Source organism: Schistocerca gregaria, chromosome 11, assembly GCF_023897955.1.
Source record: "Schistocerca gregaria isolate iqSchGreg1 chromosome 11, iqSchGreg1.2, whole genome shotgun sequence".
Taxonomy (NCBI): domain Eukaryota; kingdom Metazoa; phylum Arthropoda; class Insecta; order Orthoptera; family Acrididae; genus Schistocerca; species Schistocerca gregaria.
This window is the reverse complement of record NC_064930.1, coordinates 54,842,364-54,866,837: the sequence shown is the minus strand read 5'-3', so window position 1 is coordinate 54,866,837 and position 24,474 is coordinate 54,842,364. Positions and strand designations below refer to the sequence as shown.

The 24,474-nt window shown below is 39.1% G+C and overlaps 2 protein-coding genes across 2 annotated transcripts in view; one reads left to right on the top strand and one right to left on the bottom strand.

The window, feature by feature from the left end:
* LOC126295182 (coatomer subunit beta') overlaps positions 1–10,173 on the bottom strand; it is a 145,404-nt gene extending 135,231 nt beyond the window's left edge. Inside the window, exons 1-2 of the mRNA XM_049987488.1 lie at positions 10,053–10,173; positions 8,396–8,554 (exon numbers count right to left, since the gene is read on the bottom strand). Coding sequence (XP_049843445.1) covers positions 8,396–8,554; positions 10,053–10,055 — 162 coding nt within the window. The 5' untranslated portion in view covers positions 10,056–10,173. The remainder of the gene's footprint in view (positions 1–8,395; positions 8,555–10,052) is intronic.
* A 51-nt stretch (positions 10,174–10,224) lies between these two features.
* The window catches only part of LOC126295183 (dnaJ homolog subfamily C member 11), a 117,562-nt gene continuing 103,312 nt past the window's right edge, over positions 10,225–24,474 (top strand). The window contains exons 1-3 of the mRNA XM_049987489.1: positions 10,225–10,642; positions 10,721–10,868; positions 11,040–11,169. Of these exons, the coding sequence (XP_049843446.1) occupies positions 10,803–10,868; positions 11,040–11,169 (196 nt within the window). The 5' untranslated portion in view covers positions 10,225–10,642; positions 10,721–10,802. The remainder of the gene's footprint in view (positions 10,643–10,720; positions 10,869–11,039; positions 11,170–24,474) is intronic.

Here is a 24,474-nt window from a genome sequence, read left to right as displayed (position 1 = left end):
CTCTTCCGAGAGTATCAATAGCAACATGCAGGGGATAGACTCCTTTCCATACTCTATGAAAATTACGATGCAAAGTTCTCACAGGCTTCAGCTCTCCAACCCGAAACACCATTCGTGTATCATCATATAAACAGTGTGTCCCACTTCAGTTAGCACACTGGCTAATAAAAACTAAAAGTCACTGATTATATTCACAAAATCGCTGTATTTATTTAAAACAGTCTCCCCCTTTGAAAGAGTCAGTGTAGTTCCTGTATATGTATATAGTTTACAGTACAATTTTGTTGGATATCCTTAATAGCACGGGAATGGCATCCTTTCACTGCCAACTTCAATTTGGCGAACAACCAGAAGTCAGTTGGCGCAAAATCCGGCAGGCGATCAGGGACTGTGATCCGTTTACCGGCCAGAAACTCACGCACAATCTTCTCTATGAGGACTGAGGTGGTTGTGGAAGTGTGACCACGTCTCTGCCTCTCGGTATTCGGATCAAATTCAGCGAATTCTCACCCACAGGTATAAAACTTGGATGTCAGATCGATGATCCACCACCATTTTCCGACGAGTTTTACAGACAAGTACTGTTACATTTGAGGCCAGCATGCCTATTGCAGCGATACTAGCATTTTGTCGGTCTACTCGGGTGTTGTTGGAACTCCGAGAATCTTAATGCCAAAACTTGCCACAAGATAGCACTCGCAGCTTGGAGTTTCACCCGAGTAGTCCTCACTGAACTGGAACACACAGTGTTCCTTGGTTAAACAGTGCTCCACCGGGACAGATTTCTCGGGTTGTAGTAACTGTGAATGGTAATGTTACGAACTGAATGCCAAACACACATTTTCACACAATGGCAAGGGATTTGTAAACACAGGGCTTCCTCAGTCCTAGATTATTTAAACACAGCCAAGTAGTGCTCTAATGTTGGTAGACAGGTGAAACACACTTCTAAGATGATGAGACAGTCAAATGAAAACTGAACACCCATCACAAAGGGAGCACGGATTGGTTCCATTCAAATGTAACCACCACACATGTCCAGACATTTACCCCACTGGGAGACGAGATGATCAATTCCAGTTTTGTAGAATGCAGTCAGCCACTGACAGATCAACAACCGTACTCATTCTCGCACTTCCTCACCCGACAAACTGACGTCCACGCGTCTTTCCTCAAGTTATCAAAGTGTGAAAACCACACAGTGAAGGATCTGAGCTGTGCAGACGACGGTGCAGTGTCTGCCAACCAAATCAGTGAAGTGTAGCCTTCGTCCGATCAGCTGTGTGGGGGCAGGTGTTACCGTGCAACAGGACGGTTCTGCCCTACAGCACTCCTGGGCATTTTGACTTTACGGTGCATCGTAGTTTCTACAGGTGTTTTCGCAACACTAGGCATCAATTGAAGTTCCGTACTCGAGGAATTCGACAAGCTAAGGGCCCCGGAGTTAAAAAAAGAAGGTCGCGAAACCTTACCGGAACTATCGTGACAAAAAATGAAAACATCTACAGCTGTCCCTACGATTTTTTTTTTTTTCGCAACCAGTTTCGACGCTTCACTGCGTCACCTTCAGGCTTGGCAGTTGACGATTGGAGGACTGACAGACTATCTGCATATCCAGTAATGCTGGCAACTGACGGGTTACGCACGGGGCTCATATTAACGTGTACCGCATCAAAACAGCCTTAAGATGACGCAATGAAGCGTTGAAACTGGTAGTGACACAATAAATTAAAATCATACGGACAGCTGTAGGTATTTTTGTCACGATAGTAAACGGCTGTCATCCCAAAGACCTCCTGCTAAAAGAATGGACACACAAACGCTTACCGGAACTTGTGTGAACACCTTTGGATTTCATTTCTGAAGAGATGTGGGACATTTCCACTGTCGGCTTTGACGTTCTTTGGCTCAAAATGCTGGCACAACATTTTGTGCTCTGTGATGATGCTGGACAGATAAGCACACCCTTCCTCGTGGGACTAAAACTTGACACCGTCCTCTCCACCTTTCATCCCTCCGTCAACTCACACGGCACCTACTGTGCGCAAATGGCGGTAACGCAAATAGAATTTTGACGACGGCACACACAGAGCTACGGCTAATGCCGACTTGAACACGAAATTCATCTTTCGTGATTCGTCGGTCTCTCCAGATGAGGCCATCAATGCATCCCATCACATCGGGGACAGTGGCTCGGCGGGTTTGTCCTGGGCACGGATCGTCAAACAGTCCCATCCCTCCTCCTCTCAGAATCTCTTCCCCTACTCCTGCACATGCAATGTTCACCACACGCGACGAAGTTCGCATCCTCGGCCACTAAGAAATGGACCACACATCTCTGCTGTTCTTTGCTTACCTCTGTGTCAAAAGTGGGACAAACACACTAGATAAGTCTACAGTCAACCGAGGTCATAATCCAACAACCACTTGCACCTGTAATGTGGCTTTATGCTGTTCATCAACCACAGTGATGACAGTATCGAAACGTAACAGTGGATTTTCATTTGAATGCGCGTATATATCTTGACAAGCTTCATGAGAATACCCTCAGAAAGTTTCTACACGGAAAAAAGTGGAACAGTCAGTTCATTAAAAGAAATTCAAAGAAAAACAAGACCTACACAATATTATTTTATTTGGCTTTGCAGTTCTGTTGAATGTTTTGAACCCAAATATTTTCAGCATCAATTGCACACAGCCTTGATTATGTTGAGCACTACAAGTAACAATGTTCACAATTAAACAAACAACAACCTGATCTGTATTATTACACATTGTGTAACAAACAGTTTTGTTAGCTGAACAACTTCAGGATGTCAGGTTGTGCTCAAGTCGTGACATAAATTGTCTGGTTGTCTTTAACATCACCTCCAACTAGAGTTTAGCACAAAATGGCAACCTGAAGATATTAAATGAAGGATACCGGTGTAAATACAATATATTTTTAATAATACGTACGAGGTGATTTTTATTACTTGTTGATTGCGTACAGCCCATTAATTGTAAATCCTCTACAAATGCTTTAAGCCAATACCACTGGTTCGAGTCCCGATTTTAGTTGGTAAGAGCAGGCAGTAAGATTCAAGTGTGGTGCAGACTCCGTGAAGCCACGGATCCAAGCTGTCAACAAGCCACTGTGTACACTGGTGGTGGCCCCACAATGGTGTAGGCCATGTTTACACGGAATGGACTGCGTCCTCTGGTTCAACTGAACTAATCACCGATTGGAAATAGTTACATACAGCTACCTGGAGATCACTAAGTCGTCCACGAACACTCCTGGAATTTTTATGGGTGACAACGCACTACAACACATGGCCCCAACTGTTTGTGATTGGTTCGAAGAACATTTTGGACAATTTGAGCAAATGATTTGGCCACCCAGATCTCCCAACATGGATCTTATATAACATTTATAGGACATAATGAAGAGGTCAGTTTGCACACAAAATCCTTGTCTGGGAACACTATCACTGTTACCGGCAGTTATAGAGGCAGCAAGGCTCAATATTTCGGCACAGGATTTGCAACGACCTGTCGAGTCCGTATCACGCGCAGCTGCTGCACCATGAGGTCCGACACTATATGAGGAGGTACCCCATGACTTTCGTTACCTCAGCACATAACAAACTCAGTAACAATAATCTGCATTATCAATAAAAAGTAATAACTGGCAACAACAACAACAACAACAATAATAATAAAGACATTAAGAATTGTAATGATTAATTTAGCAATGTTGAAGCCTTTTTTGGTCTTAGAATAAGGGATAGTGAAAAAGGAGAAGACTGAAATGAAAGTGACAATGGCTGTTAGGAACCTACACGCTACAAACTGAGCGGCTGTGGAAATCAGTGAAATCTTCCATTAAAAGAGAAGGGTGTCCAGAAGAAAGAGACCAACTCTACTTGTTTCAGTTTCTGTATTTCCGTAACTTGCAGTTGCAAGGAAAAGTTGACCCACGTGATACTCTACCCATATTTTTGCACGATATTGGCAAGAGTCTAGCCAGGTTACAGGCAAAAAAGGAATGCTTCCCGTGGCATACACATGAAAATGTCGACACGAGTGAGGTAAGTTGTTTCCTTTGTAATTACAAATATCTTAGTAACATTCTTCTTTTGTCGTCGCTGTGGTGACCACTATAAACGTGCTCGTAACGTTCGCCACCACAGTCGCGTGATCGATTTAGAGCCGCAGGTCAATGCGGTATTCAAATTGTTACTACACTGCAGCGAGCATGTCTCGAGTTACAGCTTCCACAGCTGTTGTTACACGATGCCTCCATTTATTCGTTGTTGCTGGTAACTCGGGCACATAAAATGTCTCGTATAAACACCCACCAGAAATAACCACGTACAGTCAGGTCCGGTGCCCTCGAAGGCCAGTAATGGAAGGCTGAATCATTTAGTCTAGTGCGACAGATTCGTCGTTCAGTAATCCTTCGATTTAAAAAATTTCAGCACTTCCAGATGCCAGTGTGACGGTGCCCCATCCTGTCGGTAAATGAAGTTGTTCTAATCAGTCTCCAACTGTGGGAAAAGAATGTGCTCAAGTATATCAACAATGTGCTTCCCGTAACAGTGTTCTTGGCAAAGAAAAATGTACCGTACACCGTTTCCCATGAAAATGCACAAAACACATTAAATTTTGGAGAGTCCCTCTCAAGTTGTACAAATTCAAAAAAAATGGCTCTAAGCACTATGGAAGTTAACATCTGAGGTCATCAGTCCCCTAGGCTTAGAACTACTTAAACTTAACTAACCTAAGGACGTCACACACATCTGTGCCCGAGGCAGGATTCGAACCTGTGATTGTAGCAGCAGCGCAGTTCTGGAACCGCTCGGCCACTGCGGCCACCTGTACAACTTCATGTGATTGTTCCATACCCCATATCATCACATTATGACAGTTCACCCTTTCTATTTAAATGATATGTTGCCTTGTCACTAAACACTAAGCGTGGAAGAAAACTGTCAGCCTCCATCTAGCTAAGAACGAAATTACAGAAGTCCACACGTTGCTGTCACCTTCACAAAGAGCGAGCAGAAGTTGCATTTCGTACGGTTTCGTGTGTAAATGCCGACGCAACACACACTAGACGGACATCGGGGGGCACGTCGAGCTACCCGGCGACAGATTTCTGCAGATTCTTTCTGAAATTACGGCGGATGCATTCGACGTCAGTGTCAGGCACTCTGGGCCGGCCAGGAGATTTGCCTTTACACAAACAACCTGTTTCTCGGACTTGTTCGTGCCATCATCTAATGCTCTGGGCTGTACGAGGATCCACGCCATACCCAGTATGAAAGACACACAGAACAGTTATTACTGACCCGCACTGCTCAAAACGCTTTCTGTTGTCCCGATGCCATTTCTACCAGAAGTGAAATGGGCGCACCCTGCTGCTACCTAGCGGGAACTCAATAGTCTGCTCTTTCGAACAGTACATTTTTCATGCACATATCTCAAATAATGTAATAGTTATGATCTTTTTAAATCAGATGTTTCTGTTTGATGTACCTTGTATTTTGAGGGGTTCGAAATTTTAAATTGCGTGCTTTACTGCTGAGCAACTAAATGTTATTCGTTACATTAGAGAACTCAGTAGACAAGGGAGATAGCTATTACGATAGGTGAAGCATTGGCTGTCTTTTTAATTTCTCTAACATTTTGAGGAAGATTATTCATGAGTCAGGTTCCTTGTACAGAAGATGATTTAGAGAACAGGGCTGTGTTGTGCAGTGGTACAGAGAGGATTTTACTTTGGTGAGAAATAGTATTTCTGCTACACTGTTCAGATAGTAGTGTAGAAGATGGGCAATGGTTGAGTAGATGGTACAGTAAACACAAGGTATAGACATGTAGCCACGATAACTATTCACAAAAAAGGGGTGATGTGATCAAAACAGCGTACAAGACAAATGTATCGCACACAAGCTTATGTCGTCGGTTCCAGTGGACATGAGCTCTCTTAAGAGTGTCCTTGGAGAGTAGGATCACCGTGATCAGTGATGGGGAGTATTAGTGAGTATGAGTTCCTTTTTAAGTCAGAGAGAAAACACTTTCATACACTTCTGCAGTGAAAAACGTCATACTGATACCTTCTTATAGACTGCTTTTGTGTGTTCAGTGATGGTCCAGAATTACACTCAAATTCTCTGCACATGAAGAAAAGAATATTTATGTGCTGTTTAGGATTAAGTGAAGAAGAGATTCTCTGAAATAGGGATTAATACATCTTTTGTGAGCAACTACGGCTGCCTGTGTTTTACGTGGGTTAAGTTTCAAACCTATATCCTGTGTCCATAAAGCAAGTAAGTTGGCATTTATGTCCCATATGGCTCCATGCAGATTTGTTGGGCATACACTTAGGTACAAATAATAGTTGTTTGTGAGTAAATGATATTTGCAATGGGAGATAATAGTCGACAAATCATTAACACACGATGAGGAAAATAATGGGCCCAATACCGATCCTTGTCAGTTCCCTGATACTACACTCTTCCACTGCAACCTCTTTCTTCTGACCATTACATAGTGTTGGCAGTATGTAAGGTATAGGTGGAACCATTGTACAGCCCTCGAACAAAAGTTTTGACTTGATTTTAGCAAGTAGAATATTGAAATCAACAGCTTCAAAAGCTTCACTGAGAACCAAAAAAAGCACATAATATTTGCCTCTCATTTGTCCATAGCTTGTTTCAATTCATCAGCCACTTTAATAATAGCAGTCGTCATGCTGCGACTTTTCCAGAAACCAAATTGGTATTCACCCAGAATATTATTTGATGTTAAGTAATAGGTAAGCTGATCGTTAATATGTATTCTAAAGCCTTAGATAATGTTTGTAGAATCCAAATGAAACTGTAGTCATAAAGTTCTTTGACAGATTCCTTTCTGGGCACAGGTTTTATGAGTACATTTTCCCAGGCTATTGAGAAGGTGCTGGAAGTCATGGAATTGTTAAAAATACTGATTATTATGGGCAGTAATGGACCGGCGAGGAAACTGATCATTTGTGTTGCAATATTGTAGTGTCCTGCAGCTGCCAATCAAATTTGCGCAGTTGACTTCCTGACTGTCTTAAAATTTACAGGCCAGTGAATTTTTTTTTTTTTTTTCATTTGTACCAACTACTGACACTTTAGAAGAATTGCGTGTCTGTCCAGTAGAGATGCAGGCATGGTTTAATACTTATTTAGATCCTCAATATGAACTAGAGGTTCATCTACAGACTGAGTTCTAGAAATATCTAGCCCTTGTGCATTTTTCCATAACACAGAGGGCTTTTGAATGTTTTCAGTTAGTGCTGACTAACTGCAACTGCAATGCACACCTATGCTTGTGTTTTACCATCACCGTACTAGTACCAGCACCTAATAGCAAGTCATGGCACAAACATTATTAATAATACAAATCCTGCAGCACATAATCTGATAATCATTCCTATAAAGTTGGACACCCATATAATAAACAGTTTTCTGTCTACACTGGTTCAAGTTGCAAAGTTTAATTGTAAACACCCTGTCCATAAAACCAATAAAAGGTAATACAATTATTTGAAATTGATTTGTATTAATGTATGGTAATATTATGAGGAATTGTTTAAAGATTATGAACACTTACACGACGACAGCCTCTGGATCTTTTATTATGACAGTCTGCCATTCTACAAGTGTTAGTTCTGTGTATGTATGAATTTCACAGTCTGTTTGTTAAAGAAACCTCACTGATACCACAAAAGAAGCACCCATTTTTAGAAATCATCAATCACCGGACCAACACATTTTTTTAAACAAAGATAAGTATCAAAAATGATATAGAATGGGAATAATATAAAAAATATGAAACGAACACTCTGAAGAGCATGTGGAGCTACAAACAATACCCTACTACATACACACTTAGCCATACTCTCTAGAGCTGCCAGTCTTCCACATCTAAACAACCCCTGTTTTAAATGGAGAGCAGTACATTATAAGAAAAATCTGATAGAGGCTAGTGGGCACCACAAGCTTAGCTGGACAGCACTGCTCACCGCACCTGAAACACGGTGGTCTGGGTTCAAATTCCATCCCGGCACACAGCGCAAACATGTTGGGACATTTTGGAAAGATATACACTCCGATGAGGAGTGACAGATCCATTCTCATTCACAGATCTGAGATAGTCGTATGGCTAACAACTAGGAAAGGTGCAAAATGCAAATCACAAGATCTTTCACTGCTGTCACAAGTTTGGAATGCACCAAATTATGCAATGCCACAGGATGGAACATTTTACACCCAAAAATATAAGTTTGATAGTCTGCAGAAAAAGGAATTCACAGAACAGTGATTAAAGAGTTATGGACACTGCAAAGTAAAAAATATAATATCACAATTAGACAAACCTCAAATGATTTCACGAGTTGCTGCGACTCATGATTCCAGATGTGGACATTGCCGTTGTACAGCGAAGCCAGCATCCATGGTTCTGTGGGATGCAAGTCAACACACTTTACACGGTCCGAGCGTGCCGTCAGCCGGCGCTTGATGTCGAGTCTGAGCGGCTATTGACACAGAGAAACATTGCAAATTGGTAAAGGATGACAACACATCTTGGAAACACAAACGTTGAAGAACTGTTAAACAGATGTTAACACCTAACACCACACACCTTTCCTTTTTTTATTTTTAACATCATACAAAATGACAAAAAAAGATAGGACCCACCTTATAAAACTCAATTACATATCAGAATGAAACTTCGTGGCAGATTAAAACTCTGTGCCAGACCGGGCTTCGAACCTGATATTTAGCCTTTTGTGGACAAGTGCTCCACCGAGTGAGCTACACCATCATGACCAACATAATGTCCTCACAGTTTTACTTCCATTAGTTCCTCTGTTGCAAAGCGAAAATTCATTCTGACACGTCAGAATGTTAATTGTGTACATTCCAGTGCATAACAGCATGAAACTTTATTCATTTCTACACAGATATATAAGATGTACTTAGCAAACATGCTGTTTCTGTGGGTGACACTGTTCAGTGCTAACATTTCCTAAACAGTGCAATATGACAACTATATATTTTACAGAGTTGTCTGCCAAATAAACAATTGTGCATGTCATATGTAAATTCCACAATATTAAATAAAATAATAATAATAATTCTTAATCCGATTGATGACGAAGACTACTAAAATGTACATTGGTCTTTAAAATGTATTTGACTTTAGTAGTAAATCTTTGATTTTGTGTGTATTATTTACTAAATGTGAAGTTCACAGGATCTGTACATGTAGTTTATTTGGGCTGTGGAGTTGAATAATGAAGATGATTTGATAAATAAAAAATGTTTACTGCCAAAGAAACGCTGGTTATTTCAGTTCACAACCACAGAACTCAGAGCCCTGTCGCACTAGTCATAGCATAAACATGCTAATATATTCTTGAAATAAGATTTAAAACTTATCGTTTGTTGGGCTTGGTTGACACAACATATTTTTTTTTTAAGTTAAACGTTCTACAGTATTAATACCGCTACAGCTGCGAAAAATACTAAAATTAAATTTCGGCAACTATGCAGTTGTTAATAACCATGTCTAAAACGTTAAACTAGCTAATGTAGGCAGCACTTCCAATAACATGAAACTCCAGGGAAACAGTCTAACGTCTAGGAACAGCTTCGCAAATCCATCCACTCTTTCATCACACTGTTTCAGCGAGTGATGTGTCTTAGAAGATTTCTAAATGGAACAGTGTGCTCGGAATCCTCATTCACTATAAAAGTCTACAAAGTTTGTAGATTTCCTACACAACTTTTAACACTTTACTACGACCATAACCTAAATTTTGCCACACCGCTTTCAACATAAGCTTCACTTAAAAGTACTATATGATTTACATTATCTTCATCGCTGAAACTTATTTTACGCAGTAAACGTTTCTAGGGTCAAGAGCGACAAGAGAAACAGGATGTAAATAACTATTACATGAACATCTTGACACAATACGCACTCTCCAACTAAAACTTAAAACTCCGTATTCAACAATTTCTACTAACCATATTTAAATATGAAACAGATTCAAATAAACTGTCACATAAAAACAGACTTCCAACAATCACGCAACAAAATCATTTACAGAAACACCGCCACAGATCTTGTGAGACGTGGCTGATTTTACGCATGCATGTCACACTATCGATAAAATTAAGGATCGATTACCAATAATCGCTATGAAATGACGCTGTCACAATGCACGAAACGGATCACAACCTATTTTAAATACACGCATTGGACAGATATAAATAGGCGTTTAGTAATTTTTTTTGTAGGCAACCAAACAAACATAGGAGCTTATGATCAAGAGGTTCATTTTTGTGGCGACACATTGATTTACACCGCTCACAGGCATAAATTATTACAACGTCATTCTTTTTTCATTTTTCCATTGATAGGTTTTGTTAACAAGAGGATTTTCCCCTGTTTCTGCAACACTAATTCACTTTATGCTGTTTCTTTTCATTAAAGGATGCGGAGTTCGCTTCTATATATGCAGCTCCAGTGCGTAAATTCGTAGTGTGTGATTTTTTAGCTCTAGTCTTTAAATTTGAGGATTTGCTTTGTCACAGCATGCTTTTGGAAAGATGAGGTACATCTTTATTTGAAGTTATGTTTTTACCTGCCTGAAAAAAATAAATAACCGCATACATTTCTTTACGAACTGCAGTGTACTCTGTCTCTCTCATGTACCCTGGTCACGTGATGCCAAGAGCGAGAGGCAGTTGTTACCATAATCTTGCGATTCAATTATGGATGATGAAAGTGATGTTTTGATCGAAGAAGATTATTACTCGTTTTTAAATATACCAAGAGATGTAAGTCGCCTTCTTTGTTTATTTATTTGTGTGTTAAGAACTTATGACTTCTTCTACTGAAGTTTTGACTTTTAGTGGCTTGCACAGTAGTTTTCGACAGCCGGCGAGGTATTTTCGGACAATGACGAAAAGATTCTAATTTGTAGTCACTCTTGTCTAATTTTTTTGCAGGCTACGAACGAGCAGATCAACAATGCCTACCGTCACCTCAGTCGCATGTACCATCCCGACAAGCATGTGGATCCGGAGAGGAAGAAGGAAGCAGAAATTCTTTTCAACAAGACTAAGAAAGCATACGAAGGTAATTGACTTGCTTTTCTGACAGTTTTGGCGGATGCTTACATCGAGAATCGTCTGTATTCGCAGGTTACACCAACCACCAAAGCCTACTTTCAAATACCTCACCTCGTACTGTACCTGAAAATGAAAATGTTAAAGAGTGCTTCGACATATGACGTTACTTCGTGAGGTTTTAGAATTGTACGCTCAACCGCCGTTATAAGAACTTGGTTGGTGGTGATAAGAAATGTACTGGATAATATCTACAACCAGTGCCTTCAGACTTCTTCCATTGTAACCAGTGGCAATGGTTCTGTACAGTAACAAACTCCCCTTGTGGTTAACGTATCCCAAATTGGCATCTTGTGTTTGCCACAGAAGCTTTCTGCTTGTTCCAGTGTTCAAGTGCTTGTACTTACATGGCAGTTCAGACTCATAAGACAGATTGGTTACAGATACTGTAGTTAGGCAATCCTTGATGTTTTCTTCTGGTTATGCACATAACGTGGTATTTATTTACTTATTTTTGCGCTCAGCTGCCACTTTTGCACCACAAGGTTATCTTGAATTTCATGATAATTTTATTTCAACATGCCCTCACTGTGTACAATTATATCATCTGCAAGAGACTCAGGGAGTCGAAGAATTGTCCCTGCCAGACGTTTTGAGTTTATTGTGAACTCTAATGGTTTTATCACACTTCATAATGGTTTGCAGAGTATGGTTTGTGTTTGCTGAGAAGTTTTGGATCCAATCCCATATCTGTTGTAGTATTCAGAAGCACTTACATAGGGTATTAGCCTGTGATGTAGCCATTTATAGAAGCCTCTCCTGATGTTTAGTAACAATGTGTGTGTATGGTCTTGCTGAATCAGTGTGGATCCAAAAAAGAAATTGTCTGGTCTCCATTTGTTGAAGTTGTCTGCTCATCATATAAGCACAGAACGTGTTTCATGTGTCTCCAGCAAATTGATGTCAGTGTAAGAAGTTTATTGCTTTCTGCATCTATAAGAGAACTATTCTTAAAGGTTGAACTGACTTGCACTTTTTCCAATCATTCATTTATTCCAACAAGCCATAATAGCCTGGCAAAAAATTTTTATTGGGGACCATGCATATTTGAACCTCAAAGTGTATGTTGATAAACCATGTCATAGCAACTCCTGGGAACTTATGATGACAGAACAGCTGATTTGTGAAGCCAATGATGTAATGATTGCACGAGAAATATGTCAGTTGAGCATAAGAAAAATCTTAACGCACTAGGTACTAACACACCGGGTACTGGAACACAATCACACTGAATTTTCTGTTATTGATCTATATATTGCAGAACTCTGGATGCAAGTAGACAGAAAATAATGGACAATGAAACTGTCAGCTTCCGAGCTAACATAGATTTCTGCCAACACTATAGGTAAATCTGTTATCTCAACAAAGATTTTGCTTTCATATCTGATGGCTTCCTCAATCCTCAGCCATATTGGCATCTTCCATCCCAACTTAGACCTTGATCTATGCTGCAGATCAGTCTTACACCGCAATATAGGTTCTGCCTTTGAGTTGAAATTTGTAATATTTCAGTACAGACAGTGCAAAAATCTCTCTATATCAGTAAATTTAAAAATAAACCCTTAAGGGGCAAAAGCAGAGAATGAAGAAAGCACAGTCCACCCAACACAATTGATCAATATAATTGTCTCTGGAATCAAGATACATTTTTCGACATAATAGGTGCAGATGTGCAAATGTATCAATAACAAAAATGTTAATATGCGGTAAAACAGAATGTGGAGGAAAGTCAGTCTACAAATTTGTATGTTACAAGCATGCAGCTGCTTTGTGCATTTACATCACACGATCACATTATATGACGTTGTATACGTCTCTATGGCAACACATCATCTTCTCGCAGCTCTATAGATGACTGATGTAGAAGCAAAGGAGGAAAAGCAGAAAGGTGGAAGGAGTATATAGAGGGCCTATACAAGGGCAATGTACTTGAGGACAATATTATGGAAATGGGAAGAGGATGTAGATGAAGATGAAATGGGAGATAAGATAGTGCTCTGAAGAGTTTGACAGAGCGCTGAAAGACCTGAGTCGAAACAAGGCCCCCGGAGTAGACAACATTCCATTAGAACTACTGACAGCCTTGGGACAGCCAGTCCTGACAAAACTCTACCATCTGGTGAGCAAGATGTACGAGACAGGTGAAATACCCTCAGACTTCAAGAAGAATATAATAATTCCAATCTCAAAAAAAGCAGGTGTTCACAGATGTGAAAATTACTGAACTATCAGTTTAATAAGTCACAGCTGCAAAATACTAATGCGAATTCTTTACAGACGAATGGAAAAGCTGGTAGAAGCCGACCTCGGGGAAGATCAGTTTGGATTGCGTAGAAATGTTGGAACACGGGAGGCAATACTGACCCTACGACTTATTTTAGAAGCTAGATTAAGGAAAGGCAAACCTACATTTCTAGCATTTGTACACTTAGAGAAAGCTTTTGACAATGTTGACTGGAATACTCTCTTTCAATTTCTGTAGGTGGCAGGGGTAAATTACAGGGAGCAAAAGGCTATTTACATTTTGTACAGAAACCAGATGGCAGTTATAAGAGATCAGGGGCACGAAAGGGAAGCAGTGGTTGGGATGGGAGAGAGACAGGGTTGTAGCTGCTCCCCAATGCTATTCAATCTGTATATTGAGCAAGCAGTAAAGGAAACTAAAGAAAAATTCAGAGCAGGTATTAAAATCAATGGAGAAGAAATAAAACTTTGAGGTTTGCCGATGACATTGTAATTCTGTCAGAGACAGCAAAGGACGTGGAAGAGCAGTCGGGTGATGCTGAGGGAATTAGATTAGGAAGTGAGACACTTAAAGTAGTAAAGGAGTTTTGCTATTTGGGGAGCAAAATAATCGATGATGGTCAAAGTAGAGAGGATATGAAATGTAGACTGGCAATGGCAAGGAAAGCGTTTGTGTAGAAGAGGAATTTGTTAACATCGAGTATAGGTTTAAGTGTCAGGAAGTCGTTTCTGGAAGTGTTTGTATGGAGTGTAGCCATGTATGGAAGTGAAATGAGGTCGAGAAATAGTTTGGACAAGAAGCGAATAGAAGCTTTTGAAATGTGGTGCTACAGAAGAATGCTGAAGATTAGATGGGTAGATCACGTAACTAATAAGGAAGTATTGAATAAGATTGGGGTGAAGAGAAGTTTGTGGCACAACTTGACTAGAAGAAGGGATTGGTTGGTAGAACATTTAGTATTGGAGGGTAGTGTGGAGGGTAAAAATCGTAGAGGGAGACCAAGAGATGAATACAGTAAGCAGATTCAGAAGGATGTAGGTTGCGGTAGGTACTGGGTGATGAAGAGGCTTGTACAGGATAGAGTAGCATGGAGAGCTGCATCAAACCAGTCTCAGGACTGAAGACAACAACAACAACAACAACAACAACAACAACAAGATTTTACCCAAGAGGACGCCATCATCATTTAACCATACAGTAAAGCTGCATGCCCTCGGGAAAAATTACGTCTATAATTTCCCCTTGCTTTCAGCTGTTCGCAGGACCAGCACAGCAAGGCTGTTTTGGTTAGGGTTACAAGGCCAGATCAGTCAATCATGCAGACTGTTTCCCCCTCTTCAAGAACCACACGTTTGTCTGCCCTCTCAATAGATACCCCTCCATTGTAGTTGCACCTACGGTGCGGATATCTGTATTACTGAGGCACACAAGCCTCCCCACCAATGTCAAAGTCCGTGGTTCTTGGGGGGAGGAGGGGGTTGAAACATATTGTTCATTACTCCAAAGTTGAGCAATACAACCACGGTGTAACTGATTGTTGGATTGTATCTGAATCCCAAATGCTCTGTTTGAATTGTCACATTTGTCCATCTGTTTTGTCGACATTACGAATTTTGTGCGTAAGCTCCAACTGAGCAAGTCGAACTCAGCTGTATCCATCATTATGGATTGCGCTTAACAAATTCTTATTTGATTTGCCACCTGATGCTGTACGTGCTCTTTGTCAATCTTATTGACTTGACGATTATGTATTTGGCCTGTGTTTTGTGTAGGCTGACCAATAATACGACATTGGTGGCATTTCTTTCCAAAGAAATAAACCGAGAACTGAAACCAATTAAAGATTTGCAACACACCAGATTACCACGCACTGGCATCAATTCATCTTCCCAACACACCAAATATGAGATTGCCACCAGTAACACACTGAAATGTCACTTTCAACTCGATTCTTTTTCACAAAATTTCAATATTCAGTGATGTATTTGTTATTGTTATGAAAATCTGACAGCAGAACTGTCAAACGATATGTCACATCTTTCATTGAGTTTTTCATACAAAAAATTTCATCCAAATTTGTGGGATTTTCCTGTGGATTTTCCAAAAAAATTCTTTCATACAAACCTTGTTTTGACAATTACGAAAAACTGGGTGAGGGGGGTGGGGGGTGGAAAGGCTATATCTGTCAAACTATTTTCAAATAATGATCCTTCATACATCAGCATTTCATTTTTGTATATATAGATTTGGAAGATATCCACTTCGTCTTACCAGTGTTCATTACTCGTGTGCAGCTTTCATCCCATTAACTGTGTGAAACTGACAATTTAGCTCAGGATAATTTTTAAAATAATGTATAGGCATCGACCAGGCACTATTAACAATGTTGTTTATTAGGCACAATTAATGTTGTTGCTTCTACATAATGCAAAGGACAATCAAACAATTAAGTCAAAGTTGGTAATATAGTCTATATCCGCAATAGCTGTTTTTTGTGTTTTTGCTGTATGATGACCAGTTTCATACCCTGAAGATATATCTTTAGGTCATATAAAAACGTATATTAGTTTCTGTTTTCAAACTGACAGGTTCAGCTTCAGACAGCTATTAACATCTAAAATTATATTGTGCTTTCATGTGATGTTTGCTGATAATGATGAAACATCCTTAAGTGTGTAAGAAAAATGGAATATAATAGTCATTTTTTCTTGCAGCGTGTTTTGCCACAAGGAATCGTCACTGCAATCGACGAATGTCATATGTACAGCATAACATAACGTTAAATGTGAACAGCAGTCCGAAGATAAATCTGTCAAGTCGAAACCATTGATGCTGATATTTGTTCCTAATAAATATTATTATTAACAGTGGCTGATTGCTATTTTTACTTTAGTGTAAGAATGAAGCTGCATTTTTATAGACATAGTCTCATCATGTCAGTTTTCGATAAAATTGCATGAAGCTTTAGCTGTTGTTGTTATTGTTGTTGTGAAAGTGTTCTATCCTCCAGTGGCCCCAGTCTTAATGCTTTGGAGTCTGGCCACTTAGAAGAATACCAGGCCTAGGAAACTGGCCATTTATGCTATTATTTAAAGCATTACTGGCACATATGTAATTACTGTATCTTCAAGAGTAATACATATTAAAAAGACAAGCTTAATTATTTGTTTTTCATATTAATTTTGGTTCTTTGATACCGTACAAATTGTAAAATAATTATGACACAAAGTGTACTTATCCTTCCAAGAAAAAAGAACAAGGTGGTTTTTTGGACAATTTCTTCCTCTTGAGCTTCCCAAGTTTCTTGTGCATTGAAGAATCATAATGTATTTGTAGCAGAATTGCTGCAGACTGCGAAACCTCATGAATACTCGCACAAAATTATGCCAGTGTGACCGTATGAATTCAGCCATTTGCAACAGCAATTGTTACCAGAATGAGATTTTCAATCTGCAGCTGAGTGTGCGCTGATATGAAACTTCCTGGCAGATTAAAACTATGCGCCCGACCGAGACTCGAACTCGGGACCGAGTTCGAGTCTCGGTCGGGCACACAGTTTTAATCTGCCAGGAAGTTTCAGCAATTGTTACATTCACTTATATTTCTTTTAAAATAATTCTAGAAATTGAAAACTTATGGCAGCACCAAAAAAGCGACAGGTAGTAAGATATCTGTACGTTGTTCCCATATGAAATCAATCAAGTTTTCAAGCGATAGATGTCCTGAGCATCGAGAAAATTGTGGGCTGACCTGTACTTGGGGACAGTCTTTTTAATACAAAGTTGTGGCCTGAGCTGTGCTTGGACTTAGTCTACAAATTGTTAAGTATTGCTGTTTTGTCATCTTACTTATTGACAAACTTCTCTACCACCACTCAATTTAAAGAAGTCGCAAATAACATTGTGATGTGTATTTGTTTTTCTTTTTATGATTATCATTGGTTCACTTCTTGTTTTCTCTCTCAATCTCCTTCACCCCCCCCCCCCCCCCCAGCCTTTTTGTCATTTCCTTTATTAGTAGTTATCTGTTAAATTTTTGTGCTCTCATTCATAGGAGAGGGGCGGGGGAGTTATTTTTTGACCTGCTCTCTTCTGTACATTTTATTTGCTGCTTTTTGTGCTTCTTCACAGTTGTCTATGTTTCCTATTCATTATGTATGATAGACCAGTAAATATGTCATCACATGCAGTAAACAGATGAATTCTTCACAGATTTGGATATAACTAAATTATAAACATTTACAAAACATTATAGATGTGATCGATAACTGTGCAGTGCGTAACATATAATTGTGTCAGAATGTTCCAGGAAAATGAATTATTTTAACCATTGTCAACAAAACGACTTCATACTCTTACTCACTGTTATTTTATAATGAAAGTCAGAGCATACAGAATAAGTTCTAAACTTATACCTACATTATTGCCCTGTAAGTCATGCTTAAGTGTGTAGCAAAGTGTTTGGAAACCACATTCGCTACCGTTCTACTCTCAAACAGTGTGTGGGGAAAACGCACGCTTAAATCTTTCCATGTGAGCTCTGACTTCTCTTATTTCATTACAATGATCATTTCTCGTATTTTGTTACAATGATTATTTTTACCCATGTAGGTGGTTGTCAAAAAAAATATTTTTGCATTTGGAGCAGAAAGCTGGAGCTAATCTTTCATGAAAAAATTTCGTCACAGTGAAAAATGCCTTTGTTTTAATGATACTCTCCCCTATTTCGTGATAATACAAAGCAAGCTGTTCTTCTTTGAACTTTGTTAATGGTCTTCATCAATTCTATCTGCTAAGAATTTCACACTGGACAGCAGTACTCTGCTAGAGTATGAATAAGGGTAGTGTAGGCAGCCTCTTTAGGTTCTCAAACATGAGTCCTCACCCAAATCATTCAACTGTATGAGTGTGTCTGAAAGACTTCTCAAGTAACAGAATGTAGAACTCAGTCCTGTACGGCAAGTGTTCGTCAGAGACGAGGGTATGTTAGTAAGTACCCCAGGCAAGTGGGACAGGACCATCCTCGCTCTCTGTATTCGGTACATAAATTATCTGACAGGTAGTGTGAGCAGCCTGACTGTCGGCTGATGACACTGTAGTATACGGCAAGGTGTCGTCGATGAGTGACTGTAGGAGGATAAGGGTGACTCGGAAAGAATTTCTATTTTGTGTGGTGAACGGCAGTGTGCTGTAAATGTAGAAAAATGTAAATTAATGCAGACGAGTAGGAGAAACTATTCTGTAATGTTAGAATACAGTATTGGTGGTGCTGCTCGGCACAGTTGCAACTATTAAATTAGCTAGTCGTAACTTTGCAAAAGACATCAAATGGAATGAGCGTGTAAGGTCAGAGTAGAGAAGGGTAATGGTAAACTTTAGTTTGTTGGGAGAATTATTGGAAAATTTAGCTCATCTGTCGGAGTGGCAATTCCCCTCTGGAAAAAGTGGAACTCTGAGAGGACTACATATTACCTGGAAAAATCAGAAAATCCAGGAATTTCATAAAATTTGGGGGAATTCTGCATTTTTAATCTAACATCGAAATTGAATTTTATAGCTCGTAGATTTTAAAATACTTAATATGTCGAAATGTGTTAATTACACGAGTATTGTTCCGTAGTCGTCGATGTTTAAAAACTGCGGTTGAACTACTCTTTGTGGCTGGTATATAGCTCACCTGAGAGGAAAGAAGGCATTATTCTGGTATGCTGCCTCTCTCCCTCCCCCTCGCTCACCATTAATTTGTGAGGATCTCCGTGACACCGACACCACCTTCCTCCTCAGTCTCGGAATTCTCGGGGAATTTCCCCCCCCCCCCCCCCCCCCCTCCGTGTTCGAGTAGTAACCCCGAACTATAAAAGTGAATGTGTATAGAACACTTATGTGACCTACTCTAGAGTACTACTGTAGTGTCCATATACGCACCAGGTCAGATTAAAGGAAAACACCGAAGCAATACGGAGGGGTTTTGCTAGTTTTGCCTCCGGTATGTTCGAACGACACACGAGTGTTGCAGAAATGCTCTGTGAACTTACGTGGCAATCCCTGGATGGAAGACACCTTTGTTTTTGTGAAATGCTATTGAGAAAGTTTAGAGAATAGGCATTTGCAGAAAGATTGCACTGCCACCAGTATACATCTCGTTTAAGAATTGAGAAGACAATTCAAGATAAGAGGAATTGGGGATTGCACAAGGGCTTATAGACTGTCATTTTTGCCTACAGGAAAGGCAATGACTAGTAGTGGGATGAGGTACCCTCTGCTGTGCACTATACGGTGGTTTGCAGGATATCTACATGTAGATGTAGCTATCAGTGGCTTATGTGTGTTGCAATTGCACTGTCTACATGTGTCCATTATCTTTGAGAACAACTGAGACACAATTATGAATGGGATACTGAGCTTCACAAAATGAAGAGAGTCAACATCATGTGTCAGATATTACATGTTTGTTTATATTTTGCGTGGTTCCAGTTTGTGTATAAAAACACACAAAATAGTTACTGTTTAATGCATACACTTACAACTGGTTCAGCCATTTGTTTAATCTGCTTATGCAATTTATTGTACATTTTGTGTGGACCAAATTGTTGGCCACTGTAGTTCAGGTGGTGAAATTTTTAACAATATTAACATACATAAAACTATCCTATCTTTCACAATTAACAGTTCCTGTGTTGGGGAGGAAAGTGAGAGCTATATTGGTTAGGTTAAAAAGGAAAGGGCAGTCGGACACCAGGATGAGATATATGTTGGGGGTGGTGGTGGTGGTGGTGGTGGTGGTGGTGGTGGTGGTGGTGGTGGTGGTGGTGGTGGTGGTGGTGGTTCTCATTGTTGTTGTCTTTTTTCCCTTAGTCTTAGTCTTCTTTCTTTTCTTTCTTTCTATTAGTTTTTCATTCTTTCCCTGTGTTTTTGTCTTCTTTATTCTGCCCATATTATGCATGTCTTTATCTTCGTTTCACCTGAAAGCCCCTGAACCTTTTTGCTTTTGATCTGGTGTAATGGTACTTGAATTACATAACCTTTACGGCAGCTCACCTGAACCTCTCGTTATCAGCAATATTCTACTGTATTTCTGTAAAGTAGTTAACGTATTTCTGAGACAACATTCAGATTTGATTTCATTAATGTAGAGGCACTTTGATACATCGATATGTTTATGTTGCAATGATATTATTCGTATGTGTATTCTTTCTTTTGTCACTATGATCATTGTCGTACTTGTAACTCTGATTTTTGGGCGCGTAAGTGATTATTAGTTTGTTGTTAGAGAGTCGGACCTTGAAAAAGTCAAGTCTTGATCGTCATGTTGAAAAGACGCATATTGTAGTCAGCTTATAAAATGTGAACTTTAACAGTGAGGAAGATGTTTTCAAGTATGTTTTGTATTGTGAAGTGATGTTTTGTGTGTTACATGATATTGCAGCAAAAGTAATACAAAAGAAGTGTAACTTAAATTCGGAGTGCTGATTACTTTTTTTTACATCACCATTGTCCTGCAAAAGTGTAATCTTCAAGAATGGTTCGTGAAACACATCTATAAAACTTTTGAATATAGCAGAATAAAACCTAGGCCACTTTGCATCTGAGCTTGGAATCGTCACCACCTAGATTTTCGACGATTGAGCCGTGATTTTATGAGACCAGCATGGGAAACACAAAAAGATGAGTGCCTAGTTAATTCAGTACTACATGAAATGACTTTATTAACTGTGCTCTAATGACACCTGCCACATAATAACTTTGTTGTTGCCCGAAAATGCAGTATTTAGCAGCGTGAGCAACATCACAATCATTATTAAATTTTGACATTTGTTGTGGTAGGGTTGTTAGACTGGACTTTTCTCTTTTTCCTATTTCTTTCTCCGTTATTTGAATTTCCCGAAGTCTGGTTTAACTTCTTTGAGTCACATCATTGATGTTTTTAGGTTTCTATCAAAAATTTATTTATTTTTTTTTTGTCTTCGAGCCTTTCTAGGTATCCATAGAATAAAACTCTTTGCTTCCTCATTTTGTCTAATATTCATTCTGTTCTTTCATAAACTTGTTTATAAACTTCTTACTTCCATTTCTCATCCATATAGTTTGCTGCCAAGAATTTCCTTACTATTTTCCTTTCCTTCTTCTCTGTTTCACGTAATTATTTGGCTATATTTAATGAAAGGCTTTCTGAAGCATAAAGGCAATCTAGTCTAATGACAGTGTTGTCGTGCCAAAGTTAGGTATTTGTTGATAAAGATTTCTTAACGTATAATGTTTTTGTTGATTGAAAAGCCACATCCATTTTTGTTGCCATTGCTAAGTTATCTTCCTTATCCAAAGCATTCAGTTTTATTATTTCATCTAGACATTTAAATGCTGTTACTCTTCTTTTTTCCCCATCATCAGTTTCTATGTATTTCATTTCTCCCTTCATGTTTGTCATGTACTTCTTTCATTGGAAACATACAGGGTATTGTAAAATGATGACGTTTCCCAACATAGGTTCCTGTTCTCAATTTGTTCCTGACACCCTCTACATCCCCTCAAAGTCTGTCGATATTTTGTAACACCCTGTACATATATTGAAGCTTTATCTGCACTGTTGCATTTTCTGTAAAAGCCACTCAGTTATCTCATTTTCTTCCAATAATGTTTTAATCCATATTCTTCTGGTCTTTTTCCTACATCCCCTAATTTTTATTTATTTATTTATATAGTGGAGCAATCCATCTTCTTGTCTTACATCAGTTCTGGTCCCAAAGTATTTGGAGCTATCATCTAAATATTCAGTTTTGTATTTGTTAGTGTGTATTTTATGTTTACAACTGATTTGTGTTGAATAATTTCTTTGAATAAATTCTTTTGGCTCTTTTCTGTATATCAGATTATGAATTTCAGATTTTCATACCACACAGAACATCCTTTTCTAAACCCTATATGGTGCTTTCCTAATTGTTCCTCCAGTTGGCTTTTCAGCCTTCTTGTAATGCTTTTCAAAGAATTTTGTAAGCCACTGATAGGAGGGAAATTCTCCTAGCTGTTGTTTCAAACATAATCTTACACTCATTTACAGGCTGTGCTCAGCCTCTGCTGAGTTTTCAAAGTTCTTGCACTTTAGTGACACTGACATTCATTACAGCAATTGACAATAGTCCATATAGACTGTCCCACATAACAACTACCACACCACCAAGGAATGTTACTCATCCCTGGTGCTCTCAGACTGAGATTATCTTGGTCAATTCCTAACATTCCTTAATGCTACTGGATGGGTGAAAGGCTGGTCTGCTTGCTTGCCGTTTTAGGACTCTACCTATTTTAGTAGTTGTTGCACCACAAAATGGGAGGTGTATTGTGTGTTGACCTTCCTCACTTTGTTAAGCAGCATCACGTCTGTGCTTCCTTGATAGCATTGACCTCATATAATGCACTGAATGCCTGTTCTGTCTGAGCACTGTTACTACATGATTAATCTTGCACCTGCACTCATCTTGTACAAAATAGTCCAGGCTCTGTGTATTAGGGTGTTCAGCAAAGCTCTCTTCTGAGTTGGATAGTAAAAGTTATATCAATTGAGATACAGATCTGTGTATGTCAGTTTTCAATACACTGAGTACTTTTTTATCCAAATTTGTCTTTGGTTAGAATTGTGTGCATTTTGTACAAAAGTAAACAAACTCAGAATTGAGAAATCAGTAAATGGAAACAGTAAATAGGGTATTCATTCATACTTTACACCATTTTATACACTCTTCTGCTATTCTTATACTCCACTCTGCCATGTAAGCCTACTTTTCCTGTTGGATTTACACCACGTTTGTATTTCTGAGGGCTCACAAAATGGAGGTACATGTTTGTGCCCTCACTTTGTGTTTGCCACCATCAACTCACAGTGTAATGCATTTTTACTCCTCCTTGATGTCTCTACTGTCTTCAGTGTGGCACTTGCCTAATAGCTGACCATTTCAGTAACAATGTACATGACTCAACACTGTTGTCTCAATGTTCACAGTTATGATTAACTATGTTTTCTTCCACCTCTGGATGCTACCTGAAAATATCCTATGATGCAACTCTTCTGATACAAAAACAGTGTTTGTGTGGCAAAACAAGCAGTGAGAACAATCGCAGGCATTATAAACAGAATTCCTGCTGACCATACTTCGAAGAACTAAAAATACTAAGAGCACACTTTCTATCTATTAAAGCCTGTCTCGGATGAAGTGCACTTATGGTGTACCCGGATCTTTCATTGTATGCAGTAGTTTGCAGTACTTTTTCCTTGGTCGTTGTCAATTAGAAACGTTCAATCTTATAAACTTTTTCCTCACAGAATTTGGCTGGTTTTTTCTCCAAATATGTTGCTATTTTCAGGTTTCTGGTTATGTTGGCACATAATAGCACGGCTTAAATTGCTGGGAATGTAATTATCGGGAATGAAATTGATAATTTTGGTCGTCACAAATGTCGCATTGTTTTTTCCAGGGTATTTCCAAGGAGGAAATTAGGGATTACGGTGGGACCTGAGAGCACAGCTTGAATTGCTACGAGTAAAACAAAATAGCCGCTAACTTCATCTGCGAAGCATAGGAAATTACAAATGAGTAACGTGACCGGCTACTCACATCAGGCTGGAGAATCATCGTCAATGGATGTATGGGTTCAAAGTCGTTTGGCGCTAAAAGTGTGGTCGTCGGCACCGTTTTGCAAGATTGTGGTTTTGGTGTATGAGTAGTACCTATTGTTAAAACGAATAGCAAAGGCCATAAACTACAGCGACAGTCATAAAAAATGTCATATACAGTCTCTAGTATATCTCTTAATCATTTTCATACGTTAATAGTATTAATAACACAGTCCTTGGCTGGCCTGGTTTATATTTATGTCAAATGTCAATTAAAAAGCAACTTTAAAGTAAGATTTTTATTTTCTTGTTGAATTCCTATAATTCTGTCCTTAAAACTATACTACTTCAGGAATAAAAATACCCCTCAATTTAGTATGAAAAAAATTGGAAAATTGCCCACAG